Source organism: Mirounga angustirostris, unplaced genomic scaffold (assembly GCF_029215605.1).
Source record: "Mirounga angustirostris isolate CCGP_5_RB_7025 unplaced genomic scaffold, mMirAng1.0.hap1 SCAF_12, whole genome shotgun sequence".
NCBI lineage: Eukaryota > Metazoa > Chordata > Mammalia > Carnivora > Phocidae > Mirounga > Mirounga angustirostris.
The window spans coordinates 52,577,637-52,595,046 of NW_026991720.1; the positions used below are offsets into that span (position 1 = coordinate 52,577,637).

The 17,410-nt window shown below is 38.4% G+C and overlaps 1 protein-coding gene across 3 annotated transcripts in view; it reads left to right on the forward strand.

Moving 5' to 3' along the window:
- The window catches only part of RAPGEF5 (Rap guanine nucleotide exchange factor 5), a 230,985-nt gene that overhangs the window by 74,227 nt on the left and 139,348 nt on the right, over window positions 1–17,410 (forward strand). For all 3 annotated transcript variants that reach the window (XM_064575177.1, XM_064575178.1, XM_064575179.1), the window contains one exon: window positions 9,779–9,827. In XM_064575177.1, coding sequence (XP_064431247.1) covers window positions 9,779–9,827 — 49 coding nt within the window. The remainder of the gene's footprint in view (window positions 1–9,778; window positions 9,828–17,410) is intronic.

Sequence of the window (17,410 nt, forward strand, 5' to 3'; positions counted from 1 at the left end):
GCACCTCAGTTTTACAGATGCAAGAACTGGATTCTGCCAACAACCCGAATGAGCCTGGAAGCATCTTCTCTCCCGGAGCCTCCAGTAAGGAATATAGCTGTGCCCATGCCTTGATTTTGGCCTTGTGAGTCTCTAAGCAAAGGATCCAGTTGAGCCACCCTGTACCCAGACTCCTGACCTATGGAAAAGTGGGATGATAAATGGATGTCATTTTAAGCCAATAAATGGGTGGTAGTTTGCAATGGCAGAAATACAAAATAAATACACATTCCTTGTTGAATATATACCCACAAGTCTCTTAATTCATAAAAGAACAATTAATCTCTCATACATCCAAAGCTGCCAGGCCACAGCTAGTTAAGTTTATGGATACCTCTGAAATTTGAAAGTGAATTTCTAGGGGAGCCTGCATGGCTCGGTTGTTAAGCATCTGCCTTTGGCTCGGGTCATGATTCTGGGGTCTTGGGATCGAGTCCCACATCAGGCTCACTGCTCAGTGGGGAGCCTGCTTCTCCCTCTGCCTCTGCCTGCCACTCCCCCTGCTTGTGCTCTCTCTCTCTGACAAATAAATAAAATCTTTAAAAAAAAGTGAATTTCTAAAACTAAATTCTGGCCTTCATACATTTGTGAAATCTTGGGAATTCTGTGGACATTTAAAAGTTTATTCTTGGGGTGCCTGGGTGGCTCAGTCAGTTAAGCGTCTGCCTTCAGCTCAGGTCATGATCCCAGAGTCCTGGAATCGAGCTCCGCATCGGGCTCCCTGCTCAGTGGGGAGTCTGCTTCTCCCTCTCCCACTCGCCCTGCTTGTGTTCCCTCTCTCGCTGTGTTTCTCTCTGTCAAATAAATAAATAAATAAAATCTTAAAAAAAAAAAGTTTATTCTTAAAATAAATTCTGAAAATACAAACACTTTAAACACAGTTCACCACTTTTCAATGAAACCCATCAGTCCTTTTATGCGAGTTGCAATGGAGCAGGGGGATAGGTAGGTAGAAAGTAATAAGCAGGGACAACACTGGTTGTCAAGGAGTATAATTCAGGTGAGAAGGAGGGTCTTAAGCATATGAAGTATTAAAGTAATTAAGGACTGGATCCTTATATTTATTGTAAAGCTCAACTATATTAATTACAATAATATGATGATGATAGTTTCAGGCACTGTTCTGGATGCTTTAGGCGTTAACTAGTTTGATTCTAAAAACAATCCTCTGAGGTAGAAGGCTGTGACTCCACCCCACAAACTGGGATCCTAAAACTTCTTCCAAAGTTGACATAAAATAAATGGAGATTTCCTTCTCCTATTTCAGGCTTTTGCATCTTAAGCTCTGAATCTGTTCTTCCAGGGAGCCCTCCCATGTTAGCCATTTTATAGATGGACTTTCTGACTGGAAAGGGTTTTAGTTGATCTGAATTCATTCAAATACAGGTGTTCCTAACGTAACATCCATGCAGATAAGAGACCCTTAGAATTTCTGGGACCTGACTGGTGTTACAGTTACACTGTTGCTGCAGTTGAGAACCTTACCTCTGAAAAGTGCAATGACTGAGAAAGGATATTCTACCATGTAAGGACAGACATGTAATAAGGAATAAAAGAACTGAGTTTGCAAGTTATATTATGTCCTTAAAGACAACTTTGTTAAATAAGCTCTAAATCCACTGAAGAATTATTTAAATGTGGTATAGATTGAAAATACTCTGGGCTTACCAGAAAGTGGAAAAAATAACGAGAAATAAAAACTAAAAATAGGGGCACCTGGGTGGCTCAGTTGGTTAAGCAACTGCCTTTGGCTCAGGTCATGATCCTGGAGTCCCAGGATCGAGTCCCTCATCGGGCTCCCTGCTCAGCAGGGAGTCTGCTTCTCCCTCTGATCTTCCCTCCCTCTCATGCTCTCTCTCTCTCTCTCTCTCTCATTCTCTCTCAAAAAAATAAAATCTTTTAAAAAACCTAAAAATAAAAAGGAAATAAACATAATGTTTTATTTGGTTATTATAACTAAAATCAGATTGTCCAACATATAATTGTTAACTTAAAATACATTTCATATATATGATATTTTTATTTGTCAAGAATTAATACTGCCCAGCAGTTAAGGCTTTGGGGAAATCAGTGATCAGAAGCAGTAAGAGCAGTTTTGAAGACTGAAGGAGCAGATACACCTGTTCTTTGGAGAAGATGTTAGTGTTGTTTAGCTCGCCCTTTTCAGATTTCTTTCAACCAGTACCTCTGTAGCTTCTCCTGCAATTTGTGTCATGAAATTTATGAGATTTCCAAGAAAAGGCTCCCAGCAGTTATTTTTCATCTGTTTAAGATTTGTACCACCTTTATCTCTGTTGAGTGGGTTAGATGGCTGTGACACCACCAACTTTTCAACTGTAAGCTGACAGTTACCACTACCTACAGGAGACCTATGCTTGTTCTCTTTTGGTAGTGAATGATTTGGAAAGGAGGCATTGGTAAAACAAATCTTTAGAACAGCCCTTTAGTCTGAGTGCCTCTGATCTTTACCTTCCCCTATAAAGCATCCTCTACCGAACTTCACATGGTAGACCATTTCCACGGTGGACAGCTCTGATTATTTGAAAGCTCTTAGAGCTAAAACATACTTTTTCGTAACTTCACTCCATTGGCCTGAATTTTACCTTCCACCTTTCAAATATCTGAAGCTCATGATCATGTTCCCCCTAAGTCTTCTCTTCTCTGCAGCAACTACAGACACTTCGCTTCTATTCTCAAGCACAAACGTACATACTGTGAGTGGTACCAAGAACCAGGGTCAGAATGATGGCTAAAGGAGTTCATTTCAGGGGCCTTATAATAAACTATTGGGGACCCCCAACTAAAGGGGAGATTTCACTAGCCTGTGAAAGCCTTATAATTGAGGTAAATGTTATTGGGGTATAAGCAAGGAGGATGTGGCCCCACTGGGGGAGATGGGTAGCATTCAAGAGAAGACAGTAACTAAGGAGGGACCTGAAGGACAAGTAAGTGACAGTCACACAAAGTGGGGAATTGGAGAGGCATTCCAGACAGAGAGAAGAACATGTGGAAAGGCCCAATTGAGGAAAGAGCATGGTCCTTTCAGAGAATATAAGAGTTCTGTTTTCCTAAGACTGGAGTATTGACTTTTTTTTTGGGGGGGGGGAACATAGATTTTTTTGAGAGAAGGAGAGGAGATAGAGATAATACTAAAGACCAGATCAGAAGAATACTACATATGCAGTGTTAGACATTGGACTCTGTCATAGTGTCATGGAAAAGTATTTGAAGAGTTTTTTAGCAAGAGATATAATGTAAAATTTATTTTGTAAGATGATTAGTTTTGCTGTAAAGAATCATATGGTTTGAAGAGAGAAGAGTTAGGGACAACAGTCTGAATGGGAAAAGATGGTGGTGAGCTAAGTCAGGGACACCTCAATTTTTGGCTTGAGACCCTGGGTGCATGGTGCTACCATTCACTGACTTGGTATGTGGGACATGGAGCAATTATATGGGGTATGAAGAAGTGGTAAGAAAGTGACTTCACATTTGGAAATGTTGAGTTTGAGCTACTCGTGGAACATTTAGGTCCGGAAGGTGAATGGCCCTAGAGATACAAATATAATTGAAGCACTGTGAGTAAATGAAATGACCTATGGAGAATGAACAGAAGGAGAAGAAGGTCTAGCGGGCTGAGGATAGATTGCTAAGGAGTATCAAAATTTAAAGGTAGAAGAAAAGTAGAGCCTTGGGAGAAGAGAAATAGCAGCCAGAGAGGAAAGAGAAAAGCCTGGAGTATACAGTATCATGAAATCCTAGTGGTTAAGAAGAGAAGAGGTAACAATGTCAAATCCTACAGAGAGGACGAGGTAAATAAAGAGTGCTGCATTCAGCGCATTTAGCTACAAGGAGGTGGCTATCCCCTAGTTTCCTCCTGTCTCCTCCTCATGAACCTAAACAGATGATGCTCCACACCGAATACAACCCAGATGTTGATCTTTCTGGATTCTACCAGTTTTGGGGGTTTTTTTGGTGGTCTGAATGTCATCTTTTCATAATATTCCTAAACACATTGTTATTTATTCTAAGTAATCTCATTTCCATTGTTAATTCACACTATGCTTGTGATCACCTAAAAACTACCAGATCTTTTTAATGTGAAGCTCTGTCAAAGTAGATGTATATACATATAGCCAACTTAAATAGCAGATTTAAAAACTTAAGTGGAGGAATTCATTCTAACGCATCTTGTTGCTCTCAGGCCACTTCTACATATATATTGGTCTTTGAACGGTCAGCTGTTGTCTATGTTATAATAAAATTAATAGGCCTATCTGTATATGTTCAACAGAATATTCTACATAAAAGATTTTTAAATATCCCTAATAGCCTTGAAATAGATGAGTAAGCATATTTTATCATCCCAGTATGCTTAACAAATACATCTTTGATGTGGTGACAGCAATTACTGGGAAAACAACTATTTGTTAAATAAACTGTTAGGTGGAGAGCAGTAGTGTCTGGACAGATGTATAAACAACTTTCTTAATTTTCTAATTACTGGTTTCTAATTATTGGTTTTCTAATAACAGGTAATTGCAAGATTATCCATGTGTCAGGCTTGTGGCAATATTAGTTCTTTGGAACAAAATAATGAATTTGGAAAGAGGAAAAGAGGCCTCTGAGGAAGGAACAAAGGAAATTGTAACTTAGCTCATGGGTGTTCCTTCATAGGACAAAGGTCTAGCCACCCTCACTGCTCAGTTTGTGTCTTATCTCAAAGCGTGTTGATTAAGGAGCATACATATTTGTTTCTTTCTGGAGTTCTTCATGTCCTTACTAGCTTAAGATTTTATAGTGGTTTAAAAGTGAGTATATTTGGGAATAGAACAGGGAAGAGAATTGAATAATGTTTCTTCTTACATTTAATAGAGGAAATTGAGAAAATAGGTTCTATGTTTGTAAAACATTTCTATCATGGTATCAAAATTTAAATGTTTCTAAAATAGATTTACTTGAAACCTTTAGGAAATCTTTGGCGATTTATTCAAAGTTAGTTTGTAAGGACAATGCTCTGGTTAGCTAAGACTTTGCCACACTTGATCTGTCTCCCCATAATGACCTTCATTCTATCCAGCTTGGTTTTTAAGGGCTTCTTCCTCCATGTCTTCTCAGTTAACCTGTCCCAGAGATGCTCCCTGGCACTCAGAGTTTGCATTTGACACTTTTCTTTTGCCTCTTCAGTCTTGGCATTGCCACAAAAAAACTTCATGAGCATTTGGATTTGGGGGCTGAAGGCACAATTAAAGTGCCAAAGAGAAGAGAAGACAAAATGCTAGAAGTAAGACTGGCTCTTACTCTTGTTGAATTTCAGGGCTATTTTGTGAACAGTCGTGCTGATTGTTGAAGAAGTTTCAAATATTGCAACATGTTTCTGATGGGTAACAAGGGGAGAGGGAAAGTTTCGAGGAATGTCTTCTTAGTCCCTTAATTACCCTATCTATGTAAATATTAACAAGAGCAAATATACCCTAAGCTACAGATGTGTTTTTAATTATTTAGTGCTCTTGCATGTTGAGTCAACTATGTTTTCAATTAAAGTTTCAGCTTCTTAAAAAGTGTCCTTGCAGTTTTCCTTGTACTTGAGTAGTTGGTATCTATGAAACTGCTGATGTAGTAGCTGAATCTTATCATTTGATTGGATTATAGCATAATTCTATAGCTAGAATACAGGGAAGGCCATGTTCCTTTACAAATGAATTAAATTAGAGGAGAACAACATACAAAGTAAAGATGGATTGCCATTTGAAATGATTCTAAGATTAAAAGGTTGAGTCTTGGGAAAACTAAGATACCTTATTGATTAGAGCAGTGATTGTCAACCCTGCATATAGCCTGGAATCACTTAGGGACCTTTGAAACACCAACAGCAGCTAGTACTGATGCCTGGGCTCTCCCCCAGAGAGGCTGACTTAGTTGGGGCTCAGGGTCAGTAGTTTTTTAAAGCTCCCCAAGTGATTCTAATGTGCAGTCAGGCTTGGGAACTGCTGAAATAGATTGATGAAAATCCAAGCTAGTTAAAGAAAGCATTTCTACATAGCTATTTGACAAGAGGAAACATGAAGGGAAAAAATGAGGGAGAGAAGCTTTTAGTGAACAATTTGTAGAGGTTTACCATCTATTATTCACCTCTGAAATACAAAAGCTCTGGACAACAAGTTTCTCCGTACTTGGTGACAAAATCTAACCTACTCTGAACATATACAGTGGAAAATCCCAAGGCTTTTTCTAGTTTTCCATTGTCTCGTTTGGTATGAATAATTACACATTTCACTGCAGAAATATATTCATGTGTCTGATTTCTGATGATGAGTTGCTGCCCCAGACCTCCCTGAGGATGTGACATAGATAGGATCCCTTTCTGAAATGGATAAAAGTTTGAATTCTGAACTACATCTAGCCGCAGGGGCTGCAGATCATAGTGGGGAAGGGTTGTGATAGGGAAGGCCAAGGTAATAATGCATCCTTCTTCCACTTACCCAGGCAGTGGATTAGCACCCACATTAAATAAAAACAAGGGCCAGTATCAGAATGTGGCTCTTGGCTGTGCATGCGTACATGTCTTGAGCCTGATCTAAGAAGAGGGTTCATTTCAATCACAGAGAAACTAAGGTTAACCAATAACATGAGTAGATCAAGTAGAAAAATAGTCATTTTCTTATAAAAGACTCCTCAGTAGAGCAAACTACCTCAAACTTTGGTGGTTTGGAACTACATATTTATTATCTCAAACAGTTCCTGACTGTCAGGAATTCTGGAGCATCTCACAGCTGGATGGCTTTTGCTCGGGGTGTCTCAGGAAGTTGTCAGAATATGGGCCGGTATCCCGGCCGTCCGAAGTTTTGGTGCTAGAACTTTGTGTTCAGTGCCAACCAGTCCCTTCCTAGAAAATTCTAGTTTCTGTTTCTGCAGCTGCTTAGAGTTTCAGTTTTCAATATAAAAGTAATAATTATTGGCAGAGGAAGCCCTGAGTCCTTCTAATATTCTGTTCTGAAGATTCCTGCTGGGAGTAGCTTATTTATTTATTTATTTTTAAGATTTTATTTATTTATTTGAGACAGAGAGAATGAGAGAGAGAGAGCACATGAGAGGGGGGAGGGTCAGAGGCAGAAGCAGGCCCCCTGCCGAGCAGGGAGCCCGATGCGGGACTCGATCCAGGGACTCCAGGATCATGACCTGAGCTGAAGGCAGTCGCTTAACCAACTGAGCCACCCAGGCGCCCCTGGGAGTAGCTTATTAGTGGGGAATGCCTTCCCTTGTCATTTTTCTCTCCCCTAGGTCCTTCCCACATTTTCCCTAAAGTTGTGTATGCATCCTCCTCCTGTGGGCCAATGAATGATTGTCGGTGATTGCTCTGGATAATACCATAAAAAGACAAACAGGTCCCTGCCTCAGTGGAGCTTCCATCCAGAAGACAGGAATTAGTCATTCATTTGAAAATGATTAAATACTTGACAGTGTGCTTTAAAAAAAAAAAAAGGTTCTGTGGAGATGCTATAGGAACATGTAATCAGATCTTAGCTAGTTTGTGTTTTTGCTTGATCAGCACTTTGTCCTTTGTGTTTTGTAGGAAGAATACCTACCCTTGGGGTTTTTGTCAAAAGCCTCCATCCTGGGGCAGAAACATGGAAGCTGTTCCACACCCCACTCTGCATAACACACTCTGAAATCCTCCCTGACTGCAGACAGTCGGGGGACTTTGTGTGGTTCTGTAGAGTAATCTCATTTGCTTTAAAACTTTTTTTTTAAACTTAGGTTCCTTCAACATTCACCTGTGAAGTTCTTGTCTCTCTCGTTGCCCTCTCACCCCTCCTTCCAGCTCTGCCGAAATGTGGTGTCCTTTCCTCACGCATCCCCTTCCTCCCTTTCTTGCCCCACCGCATCTTTGAAAAGATGATGTGTTACACGAAGTTGGGAATCTAATACCATCCTTTTCTGAGCTCTTTGTATTTGGGACATTTCTAATTAGAGAAAGAAAAACTGAAGATCTGCTGAAGAGAATTTCAGGTTTGGAAAACTTAGAAAAGGGTGAGGAAGACTGTTTTTGATCTTCTGTAAGCAAATGAAGGGGTCTGTCTCCGACATCTTTTCCCATCTGTGCTTTCTTCCTGGCCCTGAGCCAGGGTGGGATCTTCCCTGCGAGGTCATAAAATCAGGAAGCCTGGACAAGATTCCAGGGGATGTTTATAGTCTGCATCTTTGCCCCCAGCCCCAAGTATTTGTGACGCTGTGAGGGAGGAAAATCCTGGATAGAGAGGGGGATACATTACAGATACATAAAGTATGCAATAAATGATGTTTTTAGTGTGTGGCTGTTGTTATGTGACTACCCATACGAGTATTTGTAAAGGTTTTTCTGTGGTCATATAACCCTTCTCTTTCCCATGGCCCTCTTTTTCTCCCTAAGTTGTTCAACTGCAAATTTTCCTACCATGAGCATTTTCAGAGCTGAGACTCCCAGGGTTGAAGAGGGACTGGATGGCCTTCTCATTACTGTATAATTTTCCAGAGAGAGAGAGTCTGAAGGTATCAAAGAATGGGCTAAATGAAGAGTATGCCCTTTTGCATGGCATGCATATTAGCCAGGCGGGGACAACACAGCAGTAAAGCGGTGGTGGGGGAAGCTGCCTTCCTCAGGGGCGATGATCGTGGCTGTTGTGAGAGCAGTCCGCAGCGGGGACCCAGAGTCTAGCATATAGATCTACTTTCGCCTTCAAGTAAATGAATATAAATTAGATTAATTTCAATGGCAAGTCTTATGTAACCTTGAACTTGTAGTATTCTCCCTTTAAAATGTCATTAGTGTAATAAGCTGCAGGACACTTCCAAACTCACCAGCACCTCCAAACACCTGAACACATTCGTACTTCTACGCTTAAAAGACTGTCCTAGAGAGGAATGAGCTTGTTCATTATGGAATTTTTATTGCTGCTGAACATAGATTTCCCGAAGATTATCTTCATGGTATCTTTTTTTTTTTTCATCTTATCTTTGAAATTGACTATGATTATCTTTTTTGTCTCTGTTTTATGGTCCTCTTTGGGAATGCTTTTAGGAAAGGATTTAAGCATTCAGATTTGGGGGAGGGGGTTGGAGAGAGAGAGCAAGCAGACAAATAAGTGGGGTTGAAGGCACTTAGGATTTTAAAGGCCGTCTTGTCTGTTCCCATTTCACCTACCCTGTGAGTCGATGACACTTGCTTTTCTGGGGCATATTTTCCAAGATGGTTGCCGTAAACCTGTCAGACTTCAAATGAGCATTGATAGTGTTTGAGTAGAGACCCAGTTACACCAGGACCACCTATTTAATTTTTCTAGAATTTCTAGATAAGCTACAATCGTTGAGGGATAAATAATATTTAGTAACTTTGCCAAGGTATCATGCATGTTTTAATAATTGGTTACTTATAGTATTTCTATATGTTTTACAGTTACAATTTTGAGGCTCTTCCCATAATCATATCAAAAATACCAATGTTTTACAGTGTATACATTCTGACGACTGTCTAATTTCTTTTGAAAGTAAGTCAATATGATTCTTCCAGATTTTTGGCCTAAAATTCCTATGCAGAGGTTTTTCCCTGATACTAAAAACAAACAAAACCCCAAAGCATGACAGCAAACTTAACTTTCATTGCAGTAACTCTTAATTTTGGTGCATACCTAAACATGAAGTACTGCTTTTGATAACTACATTTTTCTTATTCTAATTTTATTTTTTCCCCCTAATATCTTACTAGGTGCAGAGAGAACTAGCAGCTGTTATTGCTTTGAAAGCAAGGAAATCTGGTGAGTAGTCTTTCCTGGGGCTGAGTGTATCTCAGGAAGTTTTGATGCAGAATGCAGAGAAGTATCACTGTTTGTTTTTAAAATTATCTATTCTGCCATTGAAATAGCACAGACTATTATATATAGTTCCTTAAAATTTCACTGCTTTGCTTTAATTTATTTCATATTTCAAGGAAAAATGAAATTAAAAATAAAAAATACATTTGTAGTCCATTGCAGCCATGAAGAAAGTCTAAGTACACAACCCAAGAAAGCAAACCACATAGCATTTACCTATCATAATGACAGAGGAAAATAACATGAAGGTGGTCTTTCTTTAAGGGTATGTTTTTCATCTCAAAGGAGTTTCTTCTAAAAATAATTGTTTAATGACATTTAAAAGCAAGCATTTGGGGCGCTGGGTGGCTCAGTTGGTTAAGCGACTGCCTTTGGCTCAGGTCATGATCCTGGAGTCCTGGGATTGCGTCCCACATCGGGCTCCCTGCTTGGCAGGGAGTCTGCTTCTCCCTCTGACCCTCTTCCCTCTCGTGCTATCTCTCATTCTCTCTCACTCAAATAAATAAATGAAATCTTTAAAAAAAATAATAAAAGCAAGCATTTTATGTAGGACTAATTGCGTGGATCTGATCCCTGATACCTGTAGGACACAATCTGGAAGCGATATGTGGAAAGGAAAAGGGAGCTTTCAGATATATTTTGAAGGAGAGAAAGCCATACTCTGGTGAAATTCAATATGAGATGGAGACTCATTGAGGTAGAAAAACACTTAGGAAGAGTGCGAGAAGGAGGCATCGTTTGCTGTTCAGAGGGAGGAGGTCAATGCTGAATAGAATGACAAACTGAAGGGAGGTGCTACTTGGATCATGGTAAATTGGAATAAGATTTTTCAGGCAGAAAGACTATGAGAAAATCAAAGACATGACAAAAATCGAAGAAATAAATAGAACAGAGATGTCTTGAAAACACAAACCATGCATTTTACATCTTTCTTTCTACACTTAAACTCTAAGAGTTTGCTTTTCCCTCAGTTACTTTTTGAATCAAACACACATTAGTGTGAATTAGCTTATCATATGTAATCTCTTTGTTGATTTGGCTGAGGAGAGGACACAGAGACTGCGTGCCATAAAGGTAGAGAGGAGGATGCAAAGAACAGCCATCTTGACCCCCAGGGTAGTGAACAGAGCGGGCAGTGTGGATAGGGCTCTTCAGTGCCAGCATTGGATCATGGCTGTTTGCATAGGATTACATATGGTAGGCCTGATGGAGAAAGGACATCAATATAAAGGTTTTGGGAGAGAGGGCCTAGAAATAAATTGTGCTAGAGCTGTGCTTCATTCCTGTAATCATAAGGAGACAAAACTTACAGTCCGTATGAGTTGGAATGGCAGTGCTGTAGAAGGTAGGGGGTTTTTTTGTTTGTTTTTGTTTTTTTAAGTTTCAGGAAAAAGGGAGAAAAACAGAGCAAATAAATATAGATAGGGAGGCTGGAGAAGAGGGTTACTAATTCACACAGGGTGGGATGGAAGGCCCTCTGGTAGGGGACATTTGAATAAAGACCTGAAGTCAGTGTAGGGGGAGCCCTGTGGATATCCAAACAAGAGCATTTGGGCGGAGGTGTGCAAAATGTGCTTGAGGAATAGCAAAGAGGTATGAGTAACTAGAGCCAAGTGAACAGGGCAAAAAGAGGTGGATTTGGGATGTCAGGCTAAGAAGTTCGAACTTTCTGGAGATGAAGAGAAGTAAGTAAGACCCACACATATTAGAGCATGCAAAATAAAAGATTGTGGTTGGGGGGGAGTTAATTTAGTAAACCTTGATATGACTGCATGAAGTTATATCTGTCTTCCTTACTCATTTGATCTATGGAGCTTGGAGTGTGAACACAACTTTGGAGGCTACTTAGGACAGAGTGAAATGGTCTCTCACATGTACACTAAAGGTGGGGACATAAAATCATAGTTTTACAGAAAAGCAATGTTTCAGTGTGTTCTAAGAGCCCTAACTCTATGATCCAGTAGCTCCATGACTGGAGGTCATAATCAGAGATGCATGTGAAGATTCAGGTAGAAGGAATCTATTGCGATTTTTTTTTTTAACAATAAGAAATTAGAAACAATCATTAAGTCCTTGTAGTAGAGAAATAATAAAATTGATCAATGTAATGGAATGTTTAAATAGCTTTAAAATGATATTTTAAAGAATTAATATAGTAAAATGTTCAGTGGAAAAAAGTATATATAGTTAGCGTATAGTCTTTCATAATAAAATAATTTTAATTGTTCTTTTTCTTACTATTATAGTGTAGTGTGTGCAATGAAAAAAATTTTGATAGTATGTGAATGTATGAAGAAAGTGAAAAATCACCCATCATCTCACCAACAGAGATAACCAGTTACTTTTCTTGTATTTGTTTCCAGATGTTTCCCTTTTAATATGTAGATACTATATTATTATATATTAATATGCAGATTTGATAAAAGTGGGTCATTTTATCTGCACTCTTTTATTTTGAGGTAATTACATATTCATATGCAGGTGTAAGAAATAATATAGAGATCCCATGTTTTCTTTTCCCAGTTTCACCTAACAGTAACATTTTGCAAAACTATGGGACAGTTTCACAACCAGGATATTGACAGTGATAAAGAATACTTCTAGCACCACAAGGATTCATCTTGTTGCTCTTTAATAGCTACACTGAATTTCTTCCTGCCCCTACTCCTTCCGTAACCCTTGGCAGTTACTACTTTGTTCTCTATTTCTATAATTTTTATCACTTCAAAAATACTAAATAAATGGAATCATACAGTATATATAACTTTTTGGAAGTAGCTCTTTTCACTTGCTGTAATTCTCTGGAGATTCATTCAGGTTGTTGGACATCAGTAGTTGATTATGTTTTATTGCTGAATAATATTCCATCATATGAATGTGTGACAGTATGTTTACCACTCACCCACTGAAGGACATCTGGATTGCTTACAGTTTTGGGCTATTATGACTTAAACTACATCTGCGAATATTCATGTACAGGTTTTTGTGTGAACCTAAGTCTTCATTCCCCTGGAGTAAATGCCCATGAGTATGATTGCTGGGTTGTTAGGTAGTTGCATGCTTAGTTTTTTAAGAAACTACCAAACTGTTTTGCAGACTGGCTATACCATTTTACATTCTCACTAGCAATATGTAAGTGATCCAGCTTCTCTGCATCTTTGTCAGCATTTGGTATCATCACTGTTTTTTATTTTAGCCATTCCAATAGGCATGAAGTGATATCTCTAATGATATTGATCACTTTAGGTTGCTTATTTGCCACCTGAATGTCATCTTTGGTGAAATGTGTCTTTATGTCTTTTGCCCTTTTTGTAATTGAATTATTGGTTTACTGTTGAGTTTTAAGAGTTCTTTACATATTGTAGATACCAGTCCTTTGTTGGATATGTGGTTGGCAAATATTTCCTCCCAGTCTGCTTGTCCTTTCATTTTCTTACCAAAGTCTTTCACAGAGCAAAAGTTTTTAATTTGGAAAAAACTATTAATTTTTTTAATGGATCATGCCTTTGGGGTATGTCTAAGAACTCTTTGTCTAGTGCTAGATCCCAAAGATTTCTCTTGTCTTTTTTTTTTCCCCTTGAAAGTTTTATAGTTTTATGTTTCAAATTTGAATCCATGATTTGGTTTGAGTTTGTTTTTGTATAAGGTGTAAGACTTAGGTCAAGGGTTTTTTTGGTTGTTTTTTCTGTTTTTGTTGTTTGGGTTTTTTGGCTTATGAATGTCCAGTTGCCCCAGCACCTTTGTTGAAGAGACCATCATTCTTTCATTGAATTGCTTTTATACCTTTGTCAAAAATAAGTTGGACATATTTTTGTGGGTCTAGGTTCTCTGTTACTCTCAATTGAATAGATTGTGTTGGTATGCACCAGTTTTGATTACTGTAGCTATATATAATCCACTTTTTTTTTAAAGATTTTATTTATTTATTTGACAGAGAAAGAGATAGTGAGAGCAGGAACATAAGCAGGGGGAGTGGGAGAGGGAGAAGCAGGCTTCCCACCTAGCAGGGAGCCCGATGCGGGGCTCGAATCCAGGAGCCTGGGATCACGACCTGACTGAAGATGTGGAGCATCTTTCCATAACCATCTGAGCCACCCAGGTGCCCCTATAATCCACTTTTTATAGGATTTATTTTCATGTCAATAATGTAGATCTGCATCATTAGTTTTATTAACTATATATACTGTACACTTTAACTAATTCTTATACCTTTATTTAACTAAATCTTGTTCATTCTTGCACAACAACTAATTATTGTACATTTAGGTTTTTAATTTTTTTCCTATTATGAATAATAATAGAAGGACCTAAAGATATATTCTTGTGCTTGTGTTATTTGCCCTTTTCCAATTATTTTCTCATAATAAATTATTAAAATTGGAATAGCTAGGTTGATAGCTAGGTGTAGATAGTGTTAAAGTTTTGTTTTTCACATTTAGGACCTTAAGTCATCTGGAACTTGGTTTTGTATGTGGTGTCAGGTGGAAATCAAATTTTATGTTTTCCTTATGCTAAGCCAGTTACTCCAGGAGCATTCATTGGACATGATGCTAACACCATCACACATGAAATTCATATATATTATTTCAATTACCTACCAGAGCTTTATAATAAAACTTTCTCTAGGGTGGGAATAAGGCAAATCTCTTCTTACCTTTCTTATTCTCCTCATAGTTTTATTTTGTCAGGTTCCGTGAAATCTCCTTTGGAATTTTTTAAAGTATATTGCACTTATAGATCATTAGATAAATTTGACACTTTGGAAATAAGTGTTTCCATCCTTGAACCTAGGATATCTTATTTTTTCAAAATTTTAGTACTGCGGTGGAAATTTCTCCATAAAGGCCTTGCACATTTTGTTTGTATTTTTAGTTACCTTGTGATTTGGGTTACTGTTGTAAATGAACTATTTTCCTCTTCTCTCTCTTCCTTTTTTAGTTCTCTTCTGTGATGGTTTCTCAAGTCTTTATCTTGCATGATGCTTTTTGTTTTAATAGATATACTTTTTGGAGAAGCTTTGGATTCACAGAAAAAGTGAGCAGAGAATGCAAAAGTTCCCATACACACTCTGCCCCTACCTGTGCACAGTCTCTGCTACTCTGAACATCTCTGGGTGGCACATTTGTTACCATCAGGGAACCGTATAGTATACTGACACGTCATTATTGCCCCACGTCTATAGTTTACGTTAGGGTTCACCCTGTATTGTACATTTTATGGGTTTGGACAAATGTATAAGGATATGTATCTACCATTATGGTATCATATAAAATAGTTTCCCTGCCCTAAGAATCTTCTGTGCTTCACCTGTTTATTTCTTTCTCCCAACCCCTGGCAACCACTCATCTTTTTAATGTTTTCATAGTCTTGCCTTTGCCAGAAAGTCATACAGTTGGATTCATACAGTATGTAGCCTTTTCAGATTGGCTCCTTTTGCTTAATAATACGCATTTAAGGTTCCTTCATGACTTTTCATGGCTTGAAAGCTCATTTCTTTTTAGCAGTCGGTAACATTCCATTGTCTCTGTGTTCTGTGGTTTATTTACCCATTCATCTACTGAAGGACATCTTGGTTGCTTCCTAGTTTGTGCAGTGATGGAATAAAGTTGCTATAACACTGTGCAGGTTTTTGTGTAGATGTAAATGTTCACATCCCTTGTGTAAATATCAAGGGGCACAATTACTGGATGGTATGGGAAGAGTATGGTTCATTTTATAGGAAACCACCAAACTGCCTGCCGAATTGGCTCGACCATTTTGCATTCCCACCAGCAATGCATGAGAGTTACTGTTGCTCCGTATCTTTGCCAGTGTTAGTTGTTCTAAGGGTTCTGGATTTGGGCCATGCTAATAGTTGGGTAGTGGTGGCTCATTGGTGTTTTAATTTGCTTTTCCCTGCTGACAGAAGATGTGGAGCATCTTCCCATATGCTTATTTGCCATCTGTATATCTCTGGTGAAGTGTCTGTTAAGACCTTTAGATTAGTTGTTTTCTCATTTTTGAGTTTTAAGAGTTTTTTTTATATACTTTGGGGAAGAATCCTTTTTCAGATGTCTTTTTTGCAAATATTTTCTCCCAGTTTGTGGCTTGTCTTCTCATTCTCTTCCCATTGTCTTTTGAAGAACAGATGTTTTTAGTTTTGATGAAGTCAAGCTTATTTTTCTTTCATGGAATCATGTCTTTGGTGGTGTATCTAGAAAGTCATGCCATACTCAAGGTCATCTAAGTTTTCTCCTATGTCATATTCTAGGAATTTTATAGTTTTGCATTTTATATTTAGATCTGTGATCCATTTTGAGTTAATTTTTGTGAAAGGTCAGCACCATGTCTAGGTTTGGGTTTTTTTGCGTATAGATCTCTAGTTGTTCCAGCATCATTTGGTGAAAAGACTCTTCTTTATCCATTATATTTCCTTTGCTCCTTTGTCAAAGATCAGTGACCATATTTGTGTGGGTCTATTTCTAGGCTCTCTGTTCTATTCCATTGATCCATTTGCCTATTATTTCTACAATGCTCCACTGTCTCGATTACTGTAGCTTTCTGGTAAGTGTTGACATCGTGTAGTGTCAGTCCTCCAACTTTGTCCTCATTTAATATTGTGTTGCTATTCTGGGTCTTTTCCTTCCATATAAACTTTAGAATCAGTTTGTTAATATCCACACCTATTATCTTTTATAATTGGTAATTTTTGCTGTATGAAATTTTGGGTCTAGCAAAAGTGTTGAACTCAAATGAATTCTAATAATTTGTTTTAAAATGATCTTAGGGGCGCCTGGGTGGCTCAGTCGTTAAGCGTCTGCCTTCGGCTCAGGTCATGATCCCAGCGTCCTGGGATCGAGCCCCACGTCGGGCTCCCTGCTCTGCGGGAAGCCTGCTTCTCCCTCTCCCACTCCCCCTGCTTGTGTTCCTGCTCTCACTATGTCTCTCTCTGTCAAATAAATAAATAAAATCTTAAAAAAAAAAAAAAGTTAAAAAAAAAAATAAAATGATCTTAGATTTCCCATATGGGCAAATATATTATCTATCAATAATGACTAATTTATCTCTGTCTCATCCATCTAAGTAACTCCTTTTTATCTCATACTATTTCATTAGCTAATGTCTTCCAATATAAGGTTGACTAAGGTCATTGATAGTTGGCATTCTCATTTTGTCCTTGACTTTAAATATAATATTTTTGGTTAGAAAAGTAACATGAGGGTGCCAACTCAGTGGGTTAGGCGTCTGCCTTTGGCTCAGGTCATGATCCCAGGGTTCTGGGACTGAGTCCCACGTTGGGCTGCCTGCTCCTAGAGGAGTCTGCTTCTACCTCTGCCCTTCCTCCCACTCATTCTCTCAATCTCTCTCTCTCTCTCTCAAATAAATAAATAAAAACTTTAAAAAAATGTAACATGAGTCAACAAGATTATTTTAGAGAGAAACAAAGACATTACTCTCCTGCACTCCCAAACAAATTTGGTAAACAGTCTAGGGACAGAAATAATCAACAAGTCCAACATGTTGTATATTAAAGTATTCAAGGAATC